This window comes from Anomaloglossus baeobatrachus, chromosome 7 (assembly GCF_048569485.1).
Source record: "Anomaloglossus baeobatrachus isolate aAnoBae1 chromosome 7, aAnoBae1.hap1, whole genome shotgun sequence".
Taxonomy (NCBI): Eukaryota; Metazoa; Chordata; class Amphibia; order Anura; family Aromobatidae; genus Anomaloglossus; species Anomaloglossus baeobatrachus.
Window position 1 is genome coordinate 5,859,258 of NC_134359.1, and position 22,360 is coordinate 5,881,617.

The 22,360-nt window shown below is 53.9% G+C and overlaps 1 protein-coding gene across 2 annotated transcripts in view; it reads left to right on the plus strand.

Moving 5' to 3' along the window:
• Positions 1 to 2,331: 2,331 nt before the first annotated feature.
• Positions 2,332 to 22,360, plus strand: part of LOC142244898 (protein mono-ADP-ribosyltransferase PARP14-like) — a 55,699-nt gene continuing 35,670 nt past the window's right edge. For both annotated transcript variants that reach the window (XM_075316978.1, XM_075316979.1), the window contains exons 1-6: positions 2,332 to 2,621; positions 4,469 to 4,566; positions 4,664 to 4,691; positions 7,044 to 7,238; positions 13,723 to 13,959; positions 14,350 to 16,601. In XM_075316978.1, the coding sequence (XP_075173093.1) occupies positions 2,432 to 2,621; positions 4,469 to 4,566; positions 4,664 to 4,691; positions 7,044 to 7,238; positions 13,723 to 13,959; positions 14,350 to 16,601 (3,000 nt within the window). In that variant the 5' untranslated portion in view covers positions 2,332 to 2,431. The remainder of the gene's footprint in view (positions 2,622 to 4,468; positions 4,567 to 4,663; positions 4,692 to 7,043; positions 7,239 to 13,722; positions 13,960 to 14,349; positions 16,602 to 22,360) is intronic.

Below are 22,360 nucleotides of genomic sequence, written 5' to 3' on the forward strand. Positions count from 1 at the left end.
CTGTGCCAGGGGGCCCAGCACGTCCGGAGAAGGTGACCTGGCTGACCACCTGGGACGCGACAACCGGAGGCACTACCACGGAGGTACGGGCAACTTATGCCACCCAGCTACCGGTGGGGAACCGGCCCCTGGGGATTACGTATTCCCCCTTGGAGACACCTCAGGCCGTCGCCACAGCCGCAGCACCATCTGTCCCCGTGCGGGAGCCGGCCGAAGTGCTTGCCGAGAGGCTGGAACAAGACCACCGGGGCTTCTTTTGGGACCCTGTAATCCCGTCTCCCATACCGTACCCAAGGGCTCCGTCTCCGGTACCAGACCCCGTCCAAGAGCGGCTGCTTGCGGAGACCATCGTCCGGGAAATGATGTCCGGTCTCGGCGGTGAGGAGCTGGCCCTGCAATTCACCACTGGTATAGTGGTGAAGTTCAACCAGCAGGAGGGCTATGGGTTCATCCGGGAAGCGAGTACCGGAGATGACTATTTTTATAATCGGGTGCATCTGGACGTGGAGGGTCTACCGAAGCGGCTTCACACACTTTATCCGGGTGAGAAAGTGCAATTTTTACCCGAGGCGGGAAGCCGCGGCCTTTTCGCAGTTGGAGTGACCCGGATGCCGACCGCCCGGGAAGCGGCTCAATGGCAACAGGAGCTGGAATGGGAGGAGCACCAGGAACGGCGCCGGAACCAGCCAAAACCGATGTCGACCGAAGCCTCCCATTCCAGGCGCACCTTGGCGTTCACACCGGAGGTGCAGTCTGGCCCGACCGCTGACCCGGAAAAGGGTACCCCGGTGGTGGCGGTTAACCAAAGCGTTACTAATCGTCCGGTAATTGTCCTGGACGTGCCGCAACCCGTGCTTCAACCACCCCGGGTAGCGACTCCATCACCCCCGCCGGGAACCAAAGAAGCCACGCCATCGGAGCCCCCTTTCGCTCCTGTATCTTTCCGGAGGGTACGCCGCCAACCTGGGCAGTCCCTGGGTGCCTACATCCAGGCCCAGGCGGCCGAATGGAAGCGGTCCTGGCCTCCGGAGTAGATCACCGCAGACGGCTTGTATGAAGACCGGTATTGTTGATTGACCGGCAGAAGTTTATGTTCCAGTTGTTAAAGCCCGGAGAGAGTTCGCTGCCAGACTGAGTCAGGGACTCCTCCGCAGGGCGAAGAGTTTGCAGTTGTTACAAGTTTTACATGCCTGTTGCTCGCCATCAAAGACCGGGAGCGCTGTTGAGCCTCCGGGCGCCATCTAAGACCGGGAGCGCTGTTGAGCCTCCGGGCGCCATCTAAGACCGGGAGCGCTGCTAAGCCTCCGGGCGCCAGCAAAGACCGGGAGCGCTGCTAAGCTGCCGGGCGCTGGACTGGTGCCCCTTTTCTCGGACGGGCCGCCTGTTGTGGACTGGGCTGAAGGTTATCACCATGTTATGTCCGTTTTTACAGTTTATGTGTTTATAGATAGAGCCTTGCCGGGAGGCTCGGATTTTTAGAGGGGAGGCGTGTAGTGGGTGAGCATACCCCCTACAGGAGGGAGCTGAGATAACCCGGAATTGTAATTAATAAAAATGTTTGACTTTTATTGTATATTGTGATAGGGCACCCCTAGTGGCCGGGTGGGACGGCTGTCGCCACCGGGGAGGAGGAGCCGGCTGAATCATAGGGGAATGTGTGTGTGTGTGTAGGTAGTTGGATCCGGGACGGAAGAGTGTGAACATCGAGGGGCAGAGTGTGTGAGCGGGAACAGCAGGGGGCGCCGGAGAGTAAGGTGTGGAACGAAACCTCAGGGTGTGAAGCAACTGGTGTGGGTCCGGTGTGCGTGAAACCAAAGTGTGGGAGCCCGGCGAAGTGGAGTACCCCGGGCATATCCCCACCAGAGGGTGCGTTAGGGCAGGCTGCCCCCAGCTCCACCGAAAGTGCCTGATTTTACTGCCGGATCGTGTTGTACAATAAAGGATGTCGTTTGTAACCAGCACCCTTTGTCTGAAGATCGTTTGTACATCGTCCGGCGAATGCACCATCACACTCTGCCCCACCAAGTCAGTCCCCGACCTTGAGGTAGTGGTGAAGCCAGGGACAAGCCTGAAAACTACAGCCACGACTACAAGGCCGGAGGCTCCCCTGGCTCATCATTACAGCCCCATATATACCCCTTTGGTAAACATGGTAACATCAGGCCTCTCCTCATTACAGGACCTGTTCCTATATTATGGTGTCGTGGCTGATCCTCCCATGTGACCGACCACCAGGAGGCCAGAGTCCTCAGGACGGCAGAGACGCCCATCAGAGTCAGCAGCTGACGAGGACAGCAGGGACTTCCCAGGAACAGCTGAAAGCGAGAATAAATGAAAGTGAAACTGAGGGAGTCGCACTAGTCCCTACAGATCACAGCTCGCAGACACAGGGAAACAAACCCCAGCTACAACCTATGTGGACACCACCACCATGGAGGACGGCTCCTTCCAGTTCCCCCTGTCACTACAGTGGGACGAGGGCCCCGAGAGCCTGAAGAAGCTGAAAAACAAACTGCTGCTGCATTTCCAGAGCAAGAAGAAGTCTAATGGAGGAGAATGTGAGATCCGAGAGCAGGAGGACAGCCGGGGATATGTCCTGATACACTTCAAGGATGTGGAGGGTAAGAGCCCAGGGTCAGAGGAGAGGAGGGTAAGAGCCCGGGGTCAGAGGAGAGGAGGGTAAGAGGGTAAGAGCCCGGGGTCAGAGGAGAGGAGGGTAAGAGCCCGGGGTCAGAGGGGAGGAGGGTAAGAGCCCGGGGTCAGAGGAGAGGAGGGTAAGAGCCCGGGGTCAGAGGGGAGGAGGGTAAGAGCCCGGGGTCAGAGGAGAGGAGGGTAAGTACCTGGGGTCAGAGGAGAGGAGGGTAAGAGCCCGGGGTCAGAGGTGAGGAGGGTAAGAGCCCGGGGTCAGAGGTGAGGAGGGTAAGTACCTGGGGTCAGAGGAGAGGAGGGTAAGAGCCCGGGGTCAGAGGTGAGGAGGGTAAGAGCCCGGGGTCAGAGGTGAGGAGGGTAAGAGCTCAGGGTCAGAGGTGAGGAGGGTAAGAGCCCGGGGTCAGAGGGGAGGAGGGTAAGTGCCCAGGGTAAGGAATCAGGAGGGTAAGTGCCTGGGGTCAGCGATGAGGAGGAAACGTACCTGGGGTCAGGGTTGAGGAGGGTAAGAACCCGGGGTTAGGGATGAGGAGCGTAAGTGTCCGGGGTCAGGGATGAGGAGGGAGCAGAGTAAGGCTACTTTCACACATCCGGTTTGAGCTCTGCGGCTCAATCCGGCTGTGAAACCTATGCAACGGATGCGGCGAAAACACTGCATCCTTTGCATACGTTTTTACATGCGGCCGGTCCGGTTTTTTCCGGTTGCGGCATGCTACTGAGCATGCGCAGTGGAAGAAACCGCATCCGGCGTCCATAGGCATGCATTGAAAAATGCGCCGCAGCGGCCGGATGCGGCGCGATGCGTTTTTTTTTTGCCAGAGCAAAAAACGTTGCAGGCAACGTTCCATCCGGCCGCGGCATCGGCTAAATCTGCCGCATGCGGCAAAAACCGGACTGAACGCAAGCCCATGCGGCACAATATGGCACTAATGTAAGTCTTTGCAAAAAACTCTGCAACCGGGGGAAAAAAAACGGTTGTGTTTTTTCTGCAGAGCGCCGTATTGTGCCGCAGAGCAAAAACCGGATGTGTGAAAGTAGCCTAAGTGCCCGGTGTCAGTGATGAGAAGGATAAGTACCTGGGGTCAGGGATGAGGATAGTAAGTATCTGGGGGTCAGGGATGAGGAAGGTAAGTGCCCGGGGTCAGGGATGAGGAGGGTAAGTGCCCGGGGTCAGGGAAGAGGAAGGTGAGTGCCCGGGGTCAGGGAAGAGGAGGGTAGAAACCCAGGGTCAGGAATGAGGAGGGTGAGTGCCCGGGGTCAGGGAAGAGGAGGGTAGAAACCCAGGGTCAGGAATGAGGAGGGTGAGTGCCCGGGGTCAGGGAAGAGGAGGGTAGGAACCCGGGGTCAGAGTTGAGGAGGGTAAGTGTCCAGGGTCAAGGAGATAGGGGGGTAGGAACCTGGGGTCAGAGAGAAAGAGAGTAAGTACCCAGAGTTCCGGGGTCAGAGATGAGGAGGGTAAGTGCCTGGTATTAGGGATGAGGAGGGTAAGTGCTTGGTATTAGGGATGAGGAGGGTAAGTGCCCGGGGTCAGAAAGATGGAGGGTAAGTGCCCAGGGTCAGGGCTGTTACATTAGACCCCCGGGGATAGACATATGCTGACTCTAGAGCGCTCTCTTGTGGTGGACCTGCTGTCTCTCATATATGGTGGAGATTTCCTTCGTGGATTTCAGTTCCCGGTGACATTTCCAGATCCACAGACCATTATATTTTTGTTGTCATAATACTTTAAGCCACACGCTGCCTGTAAATGTCAATGTAAAATGATCATGTAGTGCCCCCTGCTGGCAGTGACCTGCAATGCTCCCTCCTCTACTCCCTACAGTTCGGGACAACGTTTTGCGGAAAGAAAACCAGAAGCTGAAAATTACAGAAGGGAAGACAATAAATCTGAGGCTCAAGCTCCCCCCGTCATCACCAGACGTAAGTGCACAGACCCTGAGCATCTGTGCAGATACAATCATCCCTCGTCAGCAGCTGACGTCTTCATTAGTGATTAAAGCATCTTTTCTCTTTGCAGTCACCACTGAGCCCCGGTGTGGACACAGGTGAGGTCTATGGGAAGATGAGTGCTATTGTTATAGTGGTATGATATCACGAGATATTCTTCTAATCTAAAGTAACAATATAAAGTGAAACAATAACATAGAGAACAGTTTCAGGGACCCATCATGGGTACGGCAGAGACGCCCGACTGTTACGAGAGAACATAAACCTGACAGGCGTGCAGGTAACAGGCAATGTCACGAGTGGGGCACGGCCTGATGTGCTCTCGGGTCGTTCTGGGATCAGAACGTCACAGCGTATTGTGGATTGCAGATCCGCTTTACTGCCCGGTCACCATTTACCCTCACTTGGAGCATATTTAATTCCATCTGGTACTGAAGGAGTTAAGGTGCATTTCTATCCTGCAGTGATCTATCAGTTAGTTGTATCCTCAGCTGCAGCCGCTGTCTTATAATATAACTATATATATAAATCCGCTTGTCACGAACCACCGGGGGGGTCACTCAGAAATCCCCCGCGCTGGCCACCAATGTCACGATTGGGGGGTAACAAGTGGGGGTCACCCCTACTTCATACCTCCCGACCGACAGAGCACGTGATGCGCTCTCTAGCGCCCCTCTTATAGTCAGGCCAATTATGGAATTGCCCGAAAATAAGCAAGGAGGCCGCTATTCTCCTGTGCCGATGATTGAAGGGTCCCCGGTGAGAGTAGGGTATATATTCCTCCGACCTCCGCGGACGGAATATATAAGAACCTTCTCGCCTCTCACTGGCCGCCCCACAATGATCCTTGGCACAACTCGCTGCCACCAACCGATTTACGGTAACTATTAGCTGAACACACAGACATGGGATTCAAGATCGAGATAACAGAACAGCCCAAGATTAATTATATAATTTAATCAGCCTAAAGCACACTAGAAACTACAATATATACAATAGGGAATCTACAGAATATACATATGTCAGAGTACAGTTACAATCAAAGCATGGTTTACAAACAGGCATACACAGTTCCAGCAGTTACCTTGTGCGTCTGGCCACAGGGGGGCGCCGTGGACCAGGTTTCCAGGATCTCCCTCACAGGTCTTCCCTGACCAGACCCCCGAGCAAAAGAACGCTGGAAAATAGCCGAATTGGGGTTATCAACCTGGGCAAATCCAGGTCCCCTCCTACCTTTGTGACCTCAGAGGGAGCACTGCTCCACCCCTGGTTGGAGTTATGGATAATATCCACAACAGGGGATACGGGCCATAACTTGGCCTGGGAACGTCGTAGGCAGACACCAACGCTCTCATTGTGACAGTTATGAATTTAGCTGCAGAACGAGAGGACTTATGACTTGTCTACCAGTTCCCCATTGGCTGATATCACGCCTGGGGTACTTCCCAAGGTCCCACTCCCATAAAAAGGGTGTGCCAGCATCATCCGCATGCGGAGACACCATTTTTATGCCTGCCATTTTTATGGGAAATATGGCTCACGAGATATGAACCATATTTTACTGCAGTCGTTCTGTCTGGATACTTCCAAGCTTGCTAAGTAGATAGCAGCCCCCGCTACAGGGTCACGGCAGGGAGGCATCCTGTGTCCACTGTTCCCAGATCATCTAATCTCCATATCACAGGAGATGGCCATGGGATGTGTTGCTGGGATGTGACACCTTCCCAGATGTTGGACATCTGAGAACAAGAAGGGAGGGGGCACTGCCATGGAGTGATGAGAGCGATTATGACTGGAAATCATAATTCCTCTTCATATCCCAGGATTTACCTCACACCGCTCCTCACTCCTTTCTATGCCGGCTATAGCTCATACGTATGCTGACCATGTTGATGGAACTTGGCGCTGCACAGCAGTGGTGTCGTTTCTATTGCAGCTGTGGAATTCCTTACAGGAGAAACCAAGGAGAGCTTGCTGTGTCTTTCCCCACCTGCTTGTCTTACCTTCCCTGTCTTGTCTTATTGTAGTGGCGATACCAGTGTCTTGCTGGCCTTCACTGGCCAGGGTGAGTTTAGGGTCAGCGAGGGCCTAGGCACGTGATGACGAAAGGGGGGAACGACCCGACCAGGGACGTTAGTGAGTGCAGGGTTCAGCCTCAGGTGAGTGCTAGGAGATGACCCCGCTCCCCTCTCCCGAGCGCGAGGACCAACCGTTGTATTGTTTTCCTGGTGTTCACTGTGTGTTGTGCGCTCCTCCCATGACCAAGCGAGATACCTGTAGTCACATTGTGACAGGTGAGCCCCATAACCCCTGCTTCACTGCCGCCATCAATTCGCTCACGTACATCTGAGCCCCTGACGGTGTACGCAGCTCCTCTTCATTACTGGTGCTATACAGAGGCAGCGAGTGCCTGGTGTCTGTATATTAACACATCTATGATTTGTCCACAGCCACTGGTGCAGATGGGGGGGCGCTGGACGCCACCTGGACCCTGGTCCTGATAGAGAATGTCCCGGACTCGTACACATCTGACATGGTAGCCCTCCTCGTGGAGAATCTCAGTGCCAGCAGCAAGGACCAAGACTTCCACGTGGAGATGATTCCTGAGCGCAAAAGTGCTGCCATCACCTTCACCTGTGACATAGGTGAGCCCTGTACAGAGGACATATATACCCCTATATACAGTGCACAGATATCCCAGTATACAGAGGACATAGTCACCCCCGTATACAGTGTGTCACACTGGTGGTTGTGGTCCCACTGATCCACATGTCAGACTTACCCTGGAGGGGCCTGACTAAATGCCTACCGGGTATTCACCAGAGCCTCTGATGGTGTGCTTGGGCTTGGCTCCTGGTAGACACTAGGTAACACTCCCCGGACTGCATCAACTGACCCCAGGGGTACAGACAAAGAGAATATGGCGGGTCGGGTGCTGAGAGGCAGACAGGACAGGTACAGGACCACGGACTGGTTCAGGGTAGAAGGATGGGTCCGGGATCACGGTTGGTTCAGACAAGAAGGGTTCAAGTTCAGGCACAGGCAGAGTCACAGGACGGGTTCAGGTACACTGACAGAACGGGTTCAAGTTCAGGCACAGGCAGAGTCACAGGACGGGTTCAGGTACACTGACAGAACAGGTTCAGGTTCAGGCACAGGCAGGGTCACAGGACGAGTTCAGGTACAGTGACAGAACAGGTTCAGGTTCAGGCACAGGTAGGGTAACAGGACGGGTTCAGGTACACTGACAGAACAGGTTCAGGTTCAGGCACAGGCAGGGTCACAGGACGGGTTCAGGTACACTGACAGAACAGGTTCAGGTTCAGGCACAGGCAGGGTCACAGGACGGGTTCAGGTACACTGACAGAACAGTTCAGGTTCAGGCACAGGCAGGGTCACAGGACGAGTTCAGGTACAGTGACAGAACAGGTTCAGGTTCAGGCACAGGTAGGGTCACAGGACGGGTTCAGGTACACTGACAGAACAGGTTCAGGTTCAGGCACAGGTAGGGTCACAGGACGAGTTCAGGTACACTGACAGAACAGGTTCAGGTTCAGGCACAGGCAGGGTCACAGGACGGGTTCAGGTACACTGACAGAACAGGTTCAGGTTCAGGCACAGGCAGGGTCACAGGACGGGTTCAGGTACACTGACAGAACAGTTCAGGTTCAGGCACAGGCAGAGTCACAGGACGGGTTCAGGTACACTGACAGAACAGGTTCAGGTTCAGGCACAGGTAGGGTCACAGGACAGGTTCAGGTACAGTGACAGAACAGGTTCAGGTTCAGGCAGGGTCACAGGACGGGTTCAGGTACACTGACAGAACAGGTTCAGGTTCAGGCACAGGCAGGGTCACAGGACGAGTTCAGGTACACTGACAGAACGGGTTCAGGCACAGGCAGGGTCACAGGACGAGTTCAGGTACACTGACAGAACAGGTTCAGGCACAGGCAGGGTCACAGGACGAGTTCAGGTACACTGACAGAACGGGTTCAGGCACAGGCAGGGTCACAGGACGAGTTCAGGTACACTGACAGAACAGGTTCAGGCACAGGCAGGGTCACAGGACGAGTTCAGGTACACTGACAGAACAGTTCAGGTTCAGGCACAGGCAGGGTCACAGGACGAGTTCAGGTACACTGACAGAACGGGTTCAGGCACAGGCAGGGTCACAGGACGAGTTCAGGTACACTGACAGAACGGGTTCAGGCACAGGCAGGGTCACAGGACGAGTTCAGGTACACTGACAGAACGGGTTCAGGCACAGGCAGGGTCACAGGACGGGTTCAGGTACAGTGACAGAACAGTTCAGGTTCAGGCACAGGCAGGGTCACAGGACAGGTTCAGGTACACTGACAGAACAGGTTCAGGCACAGGCAGGGTCACAGGACGGGTTCAGGTACACTGATAGAACAGTTCAGGTTCAGGCACAGGCAGGGTCACAGGACAGGTTCAGGTACACTGACAGAACGGGTTCAGGTTCAGGCACAGGCAGGGTCACGGGACAGGTTCAGGTACACTGACAGAACGGGTTCAGGTTCAGGCACAGGCAGGGTCACAGGACAGATTCAGGTACACTGACAGAACAGTTCAGGTTCAGGCACAGGCAGGGTCACAGGACAGGTTCAGGTACACTGACAGAACAGGTTCAGGTTCAGGCAGGGTCACAGGACGGGTTCAGGTACAGTGACAGAACAGTTCAGGTTCAGGCACAGGTAGGGTCACAGGACGGGTTCAGGTACACTGACAGAACGGGTTCAGGCACAGGCAGGGTCACAAGACGGGTTCAGGTACACTGACAGAATGGGTTCAGGTTCAGGCACAGGAAGAGTCACAGGACAGATGCAGGTACACTGACAGAACAGGTTCAGGTTCAGGCACAGGCAGGGTCACAGGACGGGTTCAGGTACACTGACAGAACAGGTTCAGGTTCAGGCACAGGAAGAGTCACAGGACAGATTCAGGTACACAGGAAGTTCAGGTTCAGGTATGGGCAGCTTCACAGGACAGGTTCAGGTACGCAGGCAGATTGTGTTCACATACTGGTAGGATCACAGGATGGGTTCAGGTACACAGGCAGGTCAGGTTCAGGTACTGGCAGGGTCACAGGATGGGTTCAGGTACACAGGCAGGTCAGGTTCAGGTACTGGCAGGGTCACAGGATGGGTTCAGGTACACAGGCAGGTCAAGTTCAGGTACTGTAGGGTCACAGGACAGGTTCAGGTACACAGGCAGATCGTGTACCGGTTCAGGTATGGGCAGGGTCACAGGACGGGTTCAGGTACACAGGCAGGCCAGATTCCGGTACTGGCAGAGTCACAGGATGGGTTCAGGTACACAAGCAGATCGTGTACCGGTTCAGGTATGGGCAGGGTCACAGGACGGGTTCAGGTGCACATGAATATTTTCCTTGGGCTTCCACGACGTCTCTTCAGGACCACATTCCTTCCAGTCCAGAAAAGGGAAAAGGGTCCTTCCTATAACCTTCTTCATGGCCTTGATATTCTTGACCTCAAAGACATCCTCCGAGCTGACAGGCGAAGGCGTGGCACAGGGGTCCTTGAAGAAGTGGCTCAAGATTACAGGTTTAAGAAGAGATACAAGAAAGGAGTTGGGCATACATGACGAGGCGGGAAGCTTCAACTGGTAGGACACAGCACTGATTTGCTTGATGACCTTGGAACCGATAAAGCGAGGGCCTAACTTTAAAGAGCGCACCTTGAGACAGAGGTACCTTGATGAGAGCCACAACTTATCTCCTGGTCTAAAACATGGTGTATCCATGCTTCTTTTGGCTGCATGCTTTTTCATCCACTCAGACGACTTCTTGAGAGTTGCTTTAGTGTCCTCCCAGATTGTGAAGAAATTCTTCGAGGTCATCGGCAGCAGGAAAGTCAGAAGTGGTTGACATCAGGAGAGGGACATTAGGCCAAACACAATGACGAATGAGGACTTAGCAGATGCCTCGCTTACGATTATTATACGAGAACTCTTTGACCCAGTTGTCACGATGCACTTTCATAAAATGTCATAGGAAATTAGACAGAATCTGGTTGATCCGCTCCACCTGGCCATTGGACTGAGGATTGTAAGAACAGAAATACAGGGACACATTCAAGTTTACAAGTAGCTCTCCAGAATCCGTATGTGAACTGGACACCCTGTTGGATACAATGTGAAGGAGGAACCCGAGGAGACGGAAGATGTGCTGAATAGACGTCTCAGCGAGCACGGGAGCAGGTGAAAGACCAGGCAGTGGGGTAAAGTGAGCCACCTACGAGAAGTGATCCACCACCATCCAGATGACTGAGCAACCAGAAAACACAGGTCATAAAAATCCATAGCGCTGTTCCACCAGGGAGCTGAAGGAACGGGAAGTGGTAAAAGTCGTCCAGTCGGAAGTTCCCAAGGAGTCTTGTTTCGTGCAGACAAAGGACAGGCAGAAATAAACTCCGCAATATCTTTTTGCATGGTGGCCACCAGTACTGTCTCGAGATACGTTCAATAGTTTTTCTTTGCCCGGCATGACCAGCCAACTCTGAAGAGTGACTCCACAGCAGAACCTGACTCCACAGCAGAACCTGACTCCACAGCAGAACCTGATCCTATCTGTTTCTGATGCAAAATGTCTTCTCTGGAGGAATATGAGGCAAGTTCACTGGAGCCATAGTAACCATCTTGGAAGGTTCGATGATGTGTTGAGGCTTCTCCCTATAGGGGAAGGTACTTTAAATACATAGTGACACTTCTGGACTGGTCTCGTTGCCTCTTTAAGAAGCGGGGAGCATGCGCGTCCTAATTGCGTTGCTAGGAGACCTGAGCTGCGAGCTCAGGCCCTGAGACCTGGAGGCCGCGGCGGGAGCCGGAGCAGGAGTCACCGCTGGGTGGCTGTGGTGGTAAGTATGTCGGCGTCCCTGCTAGGGAAGTTAGGCTATATACAGTGCACAGATATCCCCAGCATACAGAGGATATATTCACCCCTATATACAGTGTACAGATATCCCCAGCATACAGAGGATATATTCACCCCTATATACAGTGCACAGATATCCCCAGTATACAGAGGATATATTCACCTCTATATACAGTGCACAGATATCCCCAGTATACAGAGGATATATTCACCCCTATATACAGTGTACAGATATCCCCAGTATACAGAGGATATATTCACCCCTATATACAGTGCACAGATATCCCCAGCATACAGAGGATATATTCACCCCTATATACAGTGTACAGATATCCCCAGCATACAGAGGATATATTCACCCCTATATACAGTGCACAGATATCCCCAGTATACAGAGGATATATTCACCTCTATATACAGTGCACAGATATTCCCAGTATACAGAGGATATATTCACCCCTATATACAGTGTACAGATATCCCCAGCATACAGAGGATATATTCACCCCTATATACAGTGTACAGATATCCCCAGTATACAGAGGATATATTCACCCCTATATACACTAGTGTACAGATATCCCCAGCATACAGAGGATATATTCACCCCTATATACAGTGTACAGATATCCCCAGCATACAGAGGATATATTCACCCCTATATACAGTGTACAGATATCCCCAGCATACAGAGGATATATTCACCCCTATATACAGTGTACAGATATCCCCAGCATACAGAGGATATATTCACCCCTATATACAGTGTACAGATATCCCCAGTATACAGAGGATATATTCACCCCTATATACAGTGTACAGATATCCCCAGCATACAGAGGATATATTCACCCCTATATACAGTGTACAGATATCCCCAGCATACAGAGGATATATTCACCCCTATATACAGTGTACAGATATCCCCAGCATACAGAGGATATATTCACCCCTATATACAGTGCACAGATATCCCCAGTATACAGAGGATATATTCACCTCTATATACAGTGCACAGATATCCCCAGTATACAGAGGATATATTCACCCCTATATACAGTGTACAGATATCCCCAGCATACAGAGGATATATTCACCCCTATATACAGTGTACAGATATCCCCAGTATACAGAGGATATATTCACCCCTATATACAGTGTACAGATATCCCCAGTATACAGAGGATATATTCACCCCTATATACAGTGTACAGATATCCCCAGCATACAGAGGATATATTCACCCCTATATACAGTGTACAGATATCCCCAGTATACAGAGGATATATTCACCCCTATATACAGTGTACAGATATCCCCAGTATACAGAGGATATATTCACCCCTATATACAGTGTACAGATATCCCCAGCATACAGAGGATATATTCACCCCTATATACACTAGTGTACAGATATCCCCAGCATACAGAGGATATATTCACCCCTATATACAGTGTACAGATATCCCCAGCATACAGAGGATATATTCACCCCTATATACAGTGTACAGATATCCCCAGCATACAGAGGATATATTCACCCCTATATACAGTGTACAGATATCCCCAGCATACAGAGGATATATTCACCCCTATATACAGTGTACAGATATCCCCAGCATACAGAGGATATATTCACCCCTATATACAGTGTACAGATATCCCCAGTATACAGAGGATATATTCACCCCTATATACAGTGTACAGATATCCCCAGCATACAGAGGATATATTCACCCCTATATACAGTGTACAGATATCCCCAGCATACAGAGGATATATTCACCCCTATATACAGTGTACAGATATCCCCAGTATACAGAGGATATATTCACCCCTATATACAGTGTACAGATATCCCCAGCATACAGAGGATATATTCACCCCTATATACAGTGTACAGATATCCCCAGCATACAGAGGATATATTCACCCCTATATACAGTGTACAGATATCCCCAGCATACAGAGGATATATTCACCCCTATATACAGTGTACAGATATCCCCAGCATACAGAGGATATATTCACCCCTATATACAGTGTACAGATATCCCCAGCATACAGAGGATATATTCACCCCTATATACAGTGTACAGATATCCCCATGTAGGATTCCAGCCGTATTCCTGCTCCACCTGCGGAGGACGCGCCCCGCCCGTGTGACCGTCTTTATATTCTCCGGACATTATATAGTTTTTCCTCTATATTTGCAGATTTTCACCACTTCATGCAGAATTTCTCCACAAGTCTCCGAGTGATACAAATGAAACTAAAGGCGAAGCTTCTAGAGGAGACCACCACAATCCGGGTGGAGGACCTGCCCACCAACACCTCCGAGCAGCACCTCACATTCTTCTTTGAGAGCCCCAGACTCGGCGGAGGGAAGGTGCAGGAGGCAGTGATGTTCCCGGAGGAGGGCGCCGCGCTCCTGAAGTTCACTGATGCCAATGGTAAGATGCAGTGCTCACAGGGTGGGGTGGGGGGTGGCGAGGGGAGACGGACCACCACCAGTACTCAAGAGTAAAGATGGTCCATCTACCACAGCCATCTCAGCAGTGGATCCCACCTCTACATAGGATATTGGAGGGATCCAGAATGGGGTATAAAGAGGCAAAGTTATGGTGTCTGCAGGGATCAACTAAACATAGTAGCAGCGCTACGGCCTGTGTCAGGGCCATAATGGCGGCCATGTTGCTGGTTACATTGATTTCATAGAAGCAGACATAAATATATGGCTGAATATAAGGTGGCCATACATCTATATATGGTATATCGCAGGAGATGGATTAATCTCACGCCATGATGCTGATGTCCATGTTGCTTTTTGCTCTCTTTTCCAGCTGTGAAGATGATGATGAAGAAGCAGTTGGTGTTTAATAAGACCGCCATTCGCGTGTATCGCTACTACCCGTCATTACAACTACATCTCTATGGAGCGAGTGAACCTGATGTTACATTACCGCCCCCTCAAGAGTTCAGCATCAGCCCATACATACTGGAGCTTATCCTCAGTAACGAGCAGACGAAACTCATAGAAAGCAAGATGGCCGAGAAACACTGCGAGATGAAGTGGCCGAGTCCTGACTGCCTGACCCCCATTGTAACCATGGACTTCTCCAAGACCCTGTCTACTAGGACGATGGCGAAAGTGGTCCGCACATGGACTGAGGAGGTCTCTGCCGAGTTCTCACTCTTCATCTCAAGATATAAAGTCATAGACTGTAAAATGAGCCCGTCAGCCTGGGAGGACATCAAGGATCAGATCTCCACTGCTGCCTATGGCGAGGTATTGATCAAACACAACCCTGGGTCTGAGAAGATCTTCCTGGCGGGCACAACGAAGGACGTGAATAAGGTCGAGCAGATGTTCCGGACACTGGTGGAGGAAACCAGCAGAAAGGTGGAGAAAAGTAGTAAAGTGACGACCAGGACAGAGCCCATGTCTGCAGCCCTCTATCATATCATACGTAGCAGTGGTGTGGAGCAGAAGATACTGGACGACGTCCCAGAGCTGAAGATGGAGTACGACCTGTCTACACACAACGTCAGGCTCACTGGACTGCTAGAAGAAGTTCTCCAAGCCAAGTGTGAGCTAATGAGCGTGAAACAACAGCTGAAGTCCAAATCCATCCAGATGGACCCGCATGTCCTGCAGTTCTTGATGTCTGCTGACAATGACGAGGTCTCCTGCCTCCTCTTTGCACAACACAAAATAAACGCATTCATTGAGATGGAGGAAAGCTCGATCAAACTGACCGGTCACTCCAAAAAGGACTTGATAGATGCCCAGGAGCAAATTGGCCGAGAACTGATTTGTCAGCGAATTCCAGTTACAGACAAGAAAATCCTTGACAGTCCGGAGTGGAGAAGTCTTCAATCACATCTTCATGAGTCCTTCAATTCTGAGACCTCTACAGTCCTGATCCAGGAGTTCCCCTCCGGAGCGGAGAAGGATGTGGTGCTCGCAGGGATTTCCAGCAATATAGGACCCTGCTACGAACAGATGAAAGGCTTCATGGACGCTCACACGGTGATGGAGGTGACGGTCCCCATTCGCTCCAGGATCATGTTGCAATTCATCGAAGAAGAGAAGACGCAGATGTGGCAGAAGATCACGACCAATGTGAAAGTTGTGCAGAATAAGAACAGCGTGTCCTTGTTCGCTCCGAGGGTCCAGGCTGAGGATGCCGCCGCTCATGTCCGCAGTCTTCTTTCCACAATACATTGCGACTTTCTGCGCATCAATAAACCAGGAGCTAAAAAATTCTGTAAGAACCTTGAAGAAATTCACGCCACTACAGCAAAGACCAGATTCCATTGTGTGATCCGATTAGAGACGGACGGAGAGAACAGACCAGTAGATGAAGGCCAATATGAGGTGAAGCTGCAAAGTGGGGTGACCATCGCGGTGTACAAGAACGACCTGTGCCAACACAATGTGGACGTCATTGTGAATGCCGCTAATGAAGATCTGCAGCACTGCGGGGGTCTGGCCGCGGCCGTGCTTAAAGCAGCAGGAACCAAACTCCAAAATGATTGTAATCTTATCATCAAGAACGAAGGAAAATTGTCCGCCGGGGATTCAGTCATTACCGATGCTGGAAACCTGCCGTGCAAACAAGTCATACACACAGTCGGCCCCCGGTGGGATTCTCAGTCCCAAGTGAGATGTGAGAGACTTCTGCGCAGAGCGATTACCACAAGCTTAGAACTGGCCTCAGAAAATGGCCACAGCTCCATCGCCATGCCGGCTGTCAGCGCGGGAATTTTTGGGTTCCCTTTAAAAGAGTGTGCTCAAAATATACTGGACGCCATCATGGATTATGTGGAGAAGGGGAGCGCCAGCTGTTTACAGAGGATACACCTCGTCGATATGAACCTCCAGACTACAAACATTTTTTCTGAGCTTCTAAAATCTAGATTTGGAGGGAAAAAGATTAGCGGGACCCCAGCAGCAAGAGGACCCCAGACTCCCATCAGACCAGTAATCAGTGAGAAGCCACAAGTGACAGTGAGAAGTGAAGCCGAAGAAGTGGGGACCCCCGAGGGGCTGATCATCAGGCTGGTCCACAAGAAAATACAAGATGCCACAGTAAGTACCCAGCCTTATAAACAGGGACCTATCTATAGGGGGTGCAAAGGCGGGAGACGCACCCGACTTCTGGTGCCGGAAGGCTGATCCCTCATCACACCAGTATTATAAATGGCACCTAGTAGCCTGGGGCTCAGGAAACTGTTTACATTGAAGCCTGTTGGCTGTAAAGCACCACTCCAGAGTTTTGTTGTTTTGGTTTTTTTCAGCGCTGAAGGGGCACTTTAAATTCCCTGCCCCCTGTCACGTACTTTCCTTCCGGCATCTTCACCTCTTACCAACGCTGCTCCGGTCCCACGGCGCCGTCTTGTGCCATTAATTTCTGACTGACCGGAATTTCAGAAACTGCATCACAAGCTCGCAATACATCTCTATGAGAGCCAGAATGCGACCAGGATGAGGCAAGAGCGAGGCCAGAATGAGGCAAGAGCGAGGCCAGAACGAGGCAAGAGCGAGGCCAGAACGAGGCAAGAGCAAGGTCAGAATGAGGCCAGAGTAAGGCCAGAATGAGGCCAGAGCAAGGCCAGGACGAGGACAGAACAGTGCCAGGATAAGGCAGGAGTGAGGCCAGAATGAGGCCAGAGCAAGGCCAGAATGAGGCCAAAATGGGGCTAGGACGAGGCCTGGATGAGACTAGAGCAAGACCAAAATGAGGCCAGAACAAGGCAAAGATGAGGCTAAACAAGGCAAGAACCAGGCCAAGACGAGGTCAGAATGTGGCCAGCACAAGGCCAGAATGAGGCTAGGACAAAGCCAGAGCAAGGCGGGAATGAGGCCAGAACGGAGCCAGGGCGAGGTCAGAACCAGGCCAGGACGAGGCTAGAACAGGGCTAGAATAAAGCCAGAATGGGGCTAGGATGAAGCAAGAGTGAGGCAAGGATGAGGCCAGAACAAGGCAACAGACGAGGCCAGAACAAGGCTAGAATGAAGCCAGAACGAGGCCTGGACGAGGTTAGAGCAAGGCCAGGATGAGGCTAGAACCAGGCCAGAACAAGGCTAGAATGAAGCCAGAACGAGGCCTGGATGAGGTTAGAGCAAGGCCAGGATGAGGCTAGAACCAGGCCAGAACCAGGCCAGGACAAGGCCAGAATGAAGCCAGAACGGGGCTAGGATGAGGCCTGGACGAGGTTAGCACAAGGCCAGGATGAGGCTAAAGCCAGGCTAGGACAAGGTCAGAATGGGGCCAAAATAAGGACAGAATGGGGCTAGGACGAGTCCAGAATGAGGTAAGAGCGAGGCCAAAATGAGGCCAAAACAGGGCCAGGAGAAGACTAGAACAGGCCAGGACAAGGCTGGAACAGGGCTAGAATAAGGCCAGAAAGAGGCCAGAGTGACACCTGGATGATGCCAGAGCAAGGATGGAATAGGATAAGAAGGAGGCCAGAATGAGGTAAAAAAAGGCCAGAGCAAGGCTTCCATAGAGATGTATTGATTTGTGACCTCCGGTACCTCACTGAAACACAAAGATCACAAATCCCAGCAGAGCGACCAGCGCAACAATGGAAACTGATGAAGCCGCCGTAAGGCGAGTGTCAGACAGAGGTCAGGGGACGTGGGAGTGGTGCTATATGTTGGGGAATGTTCACATCTCTGATGGATTACAATTATAATGAGCACAATGACCCCTGTACAACAGGTCACACAGCACGACCACAACACTGCTACATAAAGTAATATGTAATATCACAGCTCACCTTCTCCCCCTCCCTGATCAATAACCTCTGCACTAAGCATGCCCACTACACTCTTCATTAAAGATCAGATCACAGAGCATGCCTACAATATACCCCTATAGAATATATAGATGAAGTCATAGCTCACCTCCTCCCCTCCCTTCACAAAGCATGTCCACAGCACACACCCATAGAAACCTATAGGTAATGATCACAGCTCAACTCCTCCCCTTTCTGAACAATATTTTTTGTGCAGAGCCTGCCCACAGCTCACTTAGAAATCTGTGCACTGCACAGCAGTGTGATCTGTGGTGGATTCCCCTGTGGCGGTTTCCTTTGTGTTGGTTTTCTCTGTGGCGGTTTTCCCTGTGGCTGTTTCGCCTTTGGCGGTCTCCTCTGTAGCGGTTTCCTCTGTGGCGGTTTCCCCTGTGGCTGTTTCCCCTGTGGCTGTTTCCCCTGTGGCGGTCTCCTCTGTGGCGGTCTCCTCTGTGGCGGTCTCCCCTGTGGCGGTCTCCCCTGTGGCGGTCTCCTCTGTGGCGGTCTCCTCTGTGCTGGTCTCCCCTATGGCAGTCTCCTCTGTGGCGGGTTCCTCTGTGGCGGTCTCCCATGTGGCGGTCTCCTCTGTGGAGGTCTCCCCTGTGGCGGTCTCCCCTGTGGCGGTCTCCTATGTGACGGTCTCCTCTGTGGCGGTCTCCTTTGTGGCGGTTTCCTCTGTGGCGGTTTCCTATGTGGCGGTTTCCTCTGTGGCGGTTTCCCCTGTGGCGGTCTCCTGTGTGGCGGTTTCCCCTGTGGCGGTCTCCCCTGTGGCGGTTTCCTCTGTGGCGGTCTCCCCTGTGGTGGTTTCCCCTGTGGCGGTCTCCTCTGTGGCGGTCTCCTCTGTGGCGGTTTCCCCTGTGGCGCTCTCCTCTGTGGCGGTCTCCTCTGTGGCGGTCTCCTCTGTGGCGGTCTCCTCTGTGGCGGGTTCCTCTGTGGCGGTCTCCTCTGTTGTGGTCTCCTTTGTGGCGGTCTCCTCTGTGGCGGTCTCCTCTGTGGCGGTCTCCTCTGTGGTGGTCTCCCCTGTGGTGGTTTCCCCTGTGGCGGTCTCCTCTGTGGTGGTCTCCCCTATGGCGGTCTCCTCTGTGCTGGTCTTCTCTGTGGATGTCTCCCCTGTGGCGGTCTCCTCTGTGGCGGTCTCCTCTGTGGCGGTCTCCTCTGTGGCGGTCTCCTCTGTGGTGGTCTCTTCTGTGGCGGTCTCTTCTGTGGCGGTCTCTTCTGTGGCGGTCTCCTCTGTGGCGGTCTCCCCTGTGGCGGTCTCCTCTGTGGCGGTCTCCTCTGTGGTGGTCTCCTCTGTGCCGGTCTCCCCTGTGGCGGTCTCCTCTGTGGCGGTCTCCCCTGTGGCGGTCTCCCCTGTGGCGGTCTCCTCTGTGCTGGTCTTCTCTGTGGCGGTCTCCCCTGTGGCGGTCTCCTCTGTGGCGGTCTCCTCTGTGGTGGTCTCCCCTGTGGCGGTCTCCTCTTTGGTGGTCTCCTCTGTGGCGGTCTCCCCTGTGGCGGTCTCCCATGTGGCGGTCTCCTCTGTGCCGGTCTTCTCTGTGGCGGTCTCCCCTGTGGCGGTCTCCTCTGTGGCGGTCTCCTCTGTGGTGGTCTGTCCTGTGGCGGTCTCCTGTGGCGGGTCTCCTGTGGCTCCCCTGTGGCGGTCTCCTGTGGCGGGTTCCTCTGTGGCTGTCTCTTCTGTGGCGGTCTTCTCTGTGGCAGTCTCCCCTGTGGCGGTCTCCTCTGTGGCGGTCTTCTCTGTGGTGGTTTCCCCTGTGGCGGTCTCCTCTGTGGTGCTCTCCCCTGTGGCGGTCTCCTCTGTGGCTGTCTCTTCTGTGGCGGTCTCCTCTGTGGCGGTCTCCTCTGTGGCGGTCTCCTCTGTGGTGGTCTCCTCTGTGGCGGTCTCCCCTGTGGCGGTCTCCCATGTGGCGGTCTCCTCTGTGCCGGTCTTCTCTGTGGCGGTCTCCCCTGTGGCGGTCTCCTCTGTGGTGGTCTCCCCTGTGGTGGTCTCCTCTGTGGCGGGTTCCTCTGTGGCTGTCTCTTCTGTGGCGGTCTTCTCTGTGTCAGTCTCCCCTGTGGCGGTCTCCTCTGTGGCGGTCTTCTCTGTGGTGGTTTCCCCTGTGGCGGTCTCCTCTGTGGTGCTCTCCCCTGTGGCGGTCTCCTCTGTGGCTGTCTCTTCTGTGGCGGGTTCCTCTGTGGCGGTCTCCTCTGTGACGGGTTCCTCTGTGGCGGGTTTCTCTGTGGCGGTCTCCTCTGTGGCGGTCTCCTCTGTGGCGGGTTCCTCTGTGGCGGTCTCCTCTGTTGTGGTCTCCTTTGTGGCGGTCTCCTCTGTGGCGGTCTCCTCTGTGGCGGTCTCCTCTGTGGTGGTCTCCCCTGTGGTGGTTTCCCCTGTGGCGGTCTCCTCTGTGGTGGTCTCCCCTATGGCGGTCTCCTCTGTGCTGGTCTTCTCTGTGGATGTCTCCCCTGTGGCGGTCTCCTCTGTGGCGGTCTCCTCTGTGGCGGTCTCCTCTGTGGCGGTCTCCTCTGTGGTGGTCTCTTCTGTGGCGGTCTCTTCTGTGGCGGTCTCTTCTGTGGCGGTCTCCTCTGTGGCGGTCTCCCCTGTGGCGGTCTCCTCTGTGGCGGTCTCCTCTGTGGTGGTCTCCTCTGTGCCGGTCTCCCCTGTGGCGGTCTCCTCTGTGGTGGTCTCCTCTGTGGCGGTCTCCCCTGTGGCGGTCTCCCCTGTGGCGGTCTCCTCTGTGCTGGTCTTCTCTGTGGCGGTCTCCCCTGTGGCGGTCTCCTCTGTGGCGGTCTCCTCTGTGGTGGTCTCCCCTGTGGCGGTCTCCTCTTTGGTGGTCTCCTCTGTGGCGGTCTCCCCTGTGGCGGTCTCCCATGTGGCGGTCTCCTCTGTGCCGGTCTTCTCTGTGGCGGTCTCCCCTGTGGCGGTCTCCTCTGTGGCGGTCTCCTCTGTGGTGGTCTCACCTGTGGCGGTCTCCTGTGGCGGGTCTCCTGTGGCTCCCCTGTGGCGGTCTCCTGTGGCGGGTTCCTCTGTGGCTGTCTCTTCTGTGGCGGTCTTCTCTGTGGCAGTCTCCCCTGTGGCGGTCTCCTCTGTGGCGGTCTTCTCTGTGGTGGTTTCCCCTGTGGCGGTCTCCTCTGTGGTGCTCTCCCCTGTGGCGGTCTCCTCTGTGGCTGTCTCTTCTGTGGCGGTCTCCTCTGTGGCGGTCTCCTCTGTGGCGGTCTCCTCTGTGGTGGTCTCCTCTGTGGCGGTCTCCCCTGTGGCGGTCTCCCATGTGGCGGTCTCCTCTGTGCCGGTCTTCTCTGTGGCGGTCTCCCCTGTGGCGGTCTCCTCTGTGGTGGTCTCCCCTGTGGTGGTCTCCTCTGTGGCGGGTTCCTCTGTGGCTGTCTCTTCTGTGGCGGTCTTCTCTGTGTCAGTCTCCCCTGTGGCGGTCTCCTCTGTGGCGGTTTCCCCTGTGGCGGTCTCCTCTGTGGTGCTCTCCCCTGTGGCGGTCTCCTCTGTGGCTGTCTCTTCTGTGGCGGTCTCCTCTGTGGCGGTCTCCTCTGTGGCGGTCTCCTCTGTGGCGGGTTCCTCTGTGGCGGTCTCCTCTGTGGTGGTTTCCTCTGTGGTCGTCTCCTCAGTGGCGGTCTCCTCTGTGGCGGGTTCCTCTGTGGCGGTCTCCTCTGTGGCGGTCTCCTCTGTGGCGGTCTCCCCTGTGGCGGTCTCCTCTGTGGTGGTTTCCCCTGTGGCGGTCTCCTCTGTGGCGGGTTCCTCTGTGACGGGTTCCTCTGTGGCGGTCTCCTCTGTGGTGGTCTCATCTGCGGTGGTCTTCTCTGTGGCGGTCTCCTCTGTGGTGCTCTCCCCTGTGGCGGTCTCCTCTGTGGTGGTCTCCCCTGTGGCGGTCTCCTCTGTGGCGGTCTCCTCTGTGGCGGTCTCCTCTGTGGCGGTGTCCTCTGTGGCGGTCTCCCCTGTGGCGGGTTCCCCTGTGGCGGGTTCCTCTGTGGCGGTCTCCTCTGTGGCGGTCTCCTCTGTGGCGGGTTCCTCTGTGGCGGTCTCCTCTGTGACGGGTTCCTCTGTGGCGGGTTTCTCTGTGGCGGTCTCCCCTG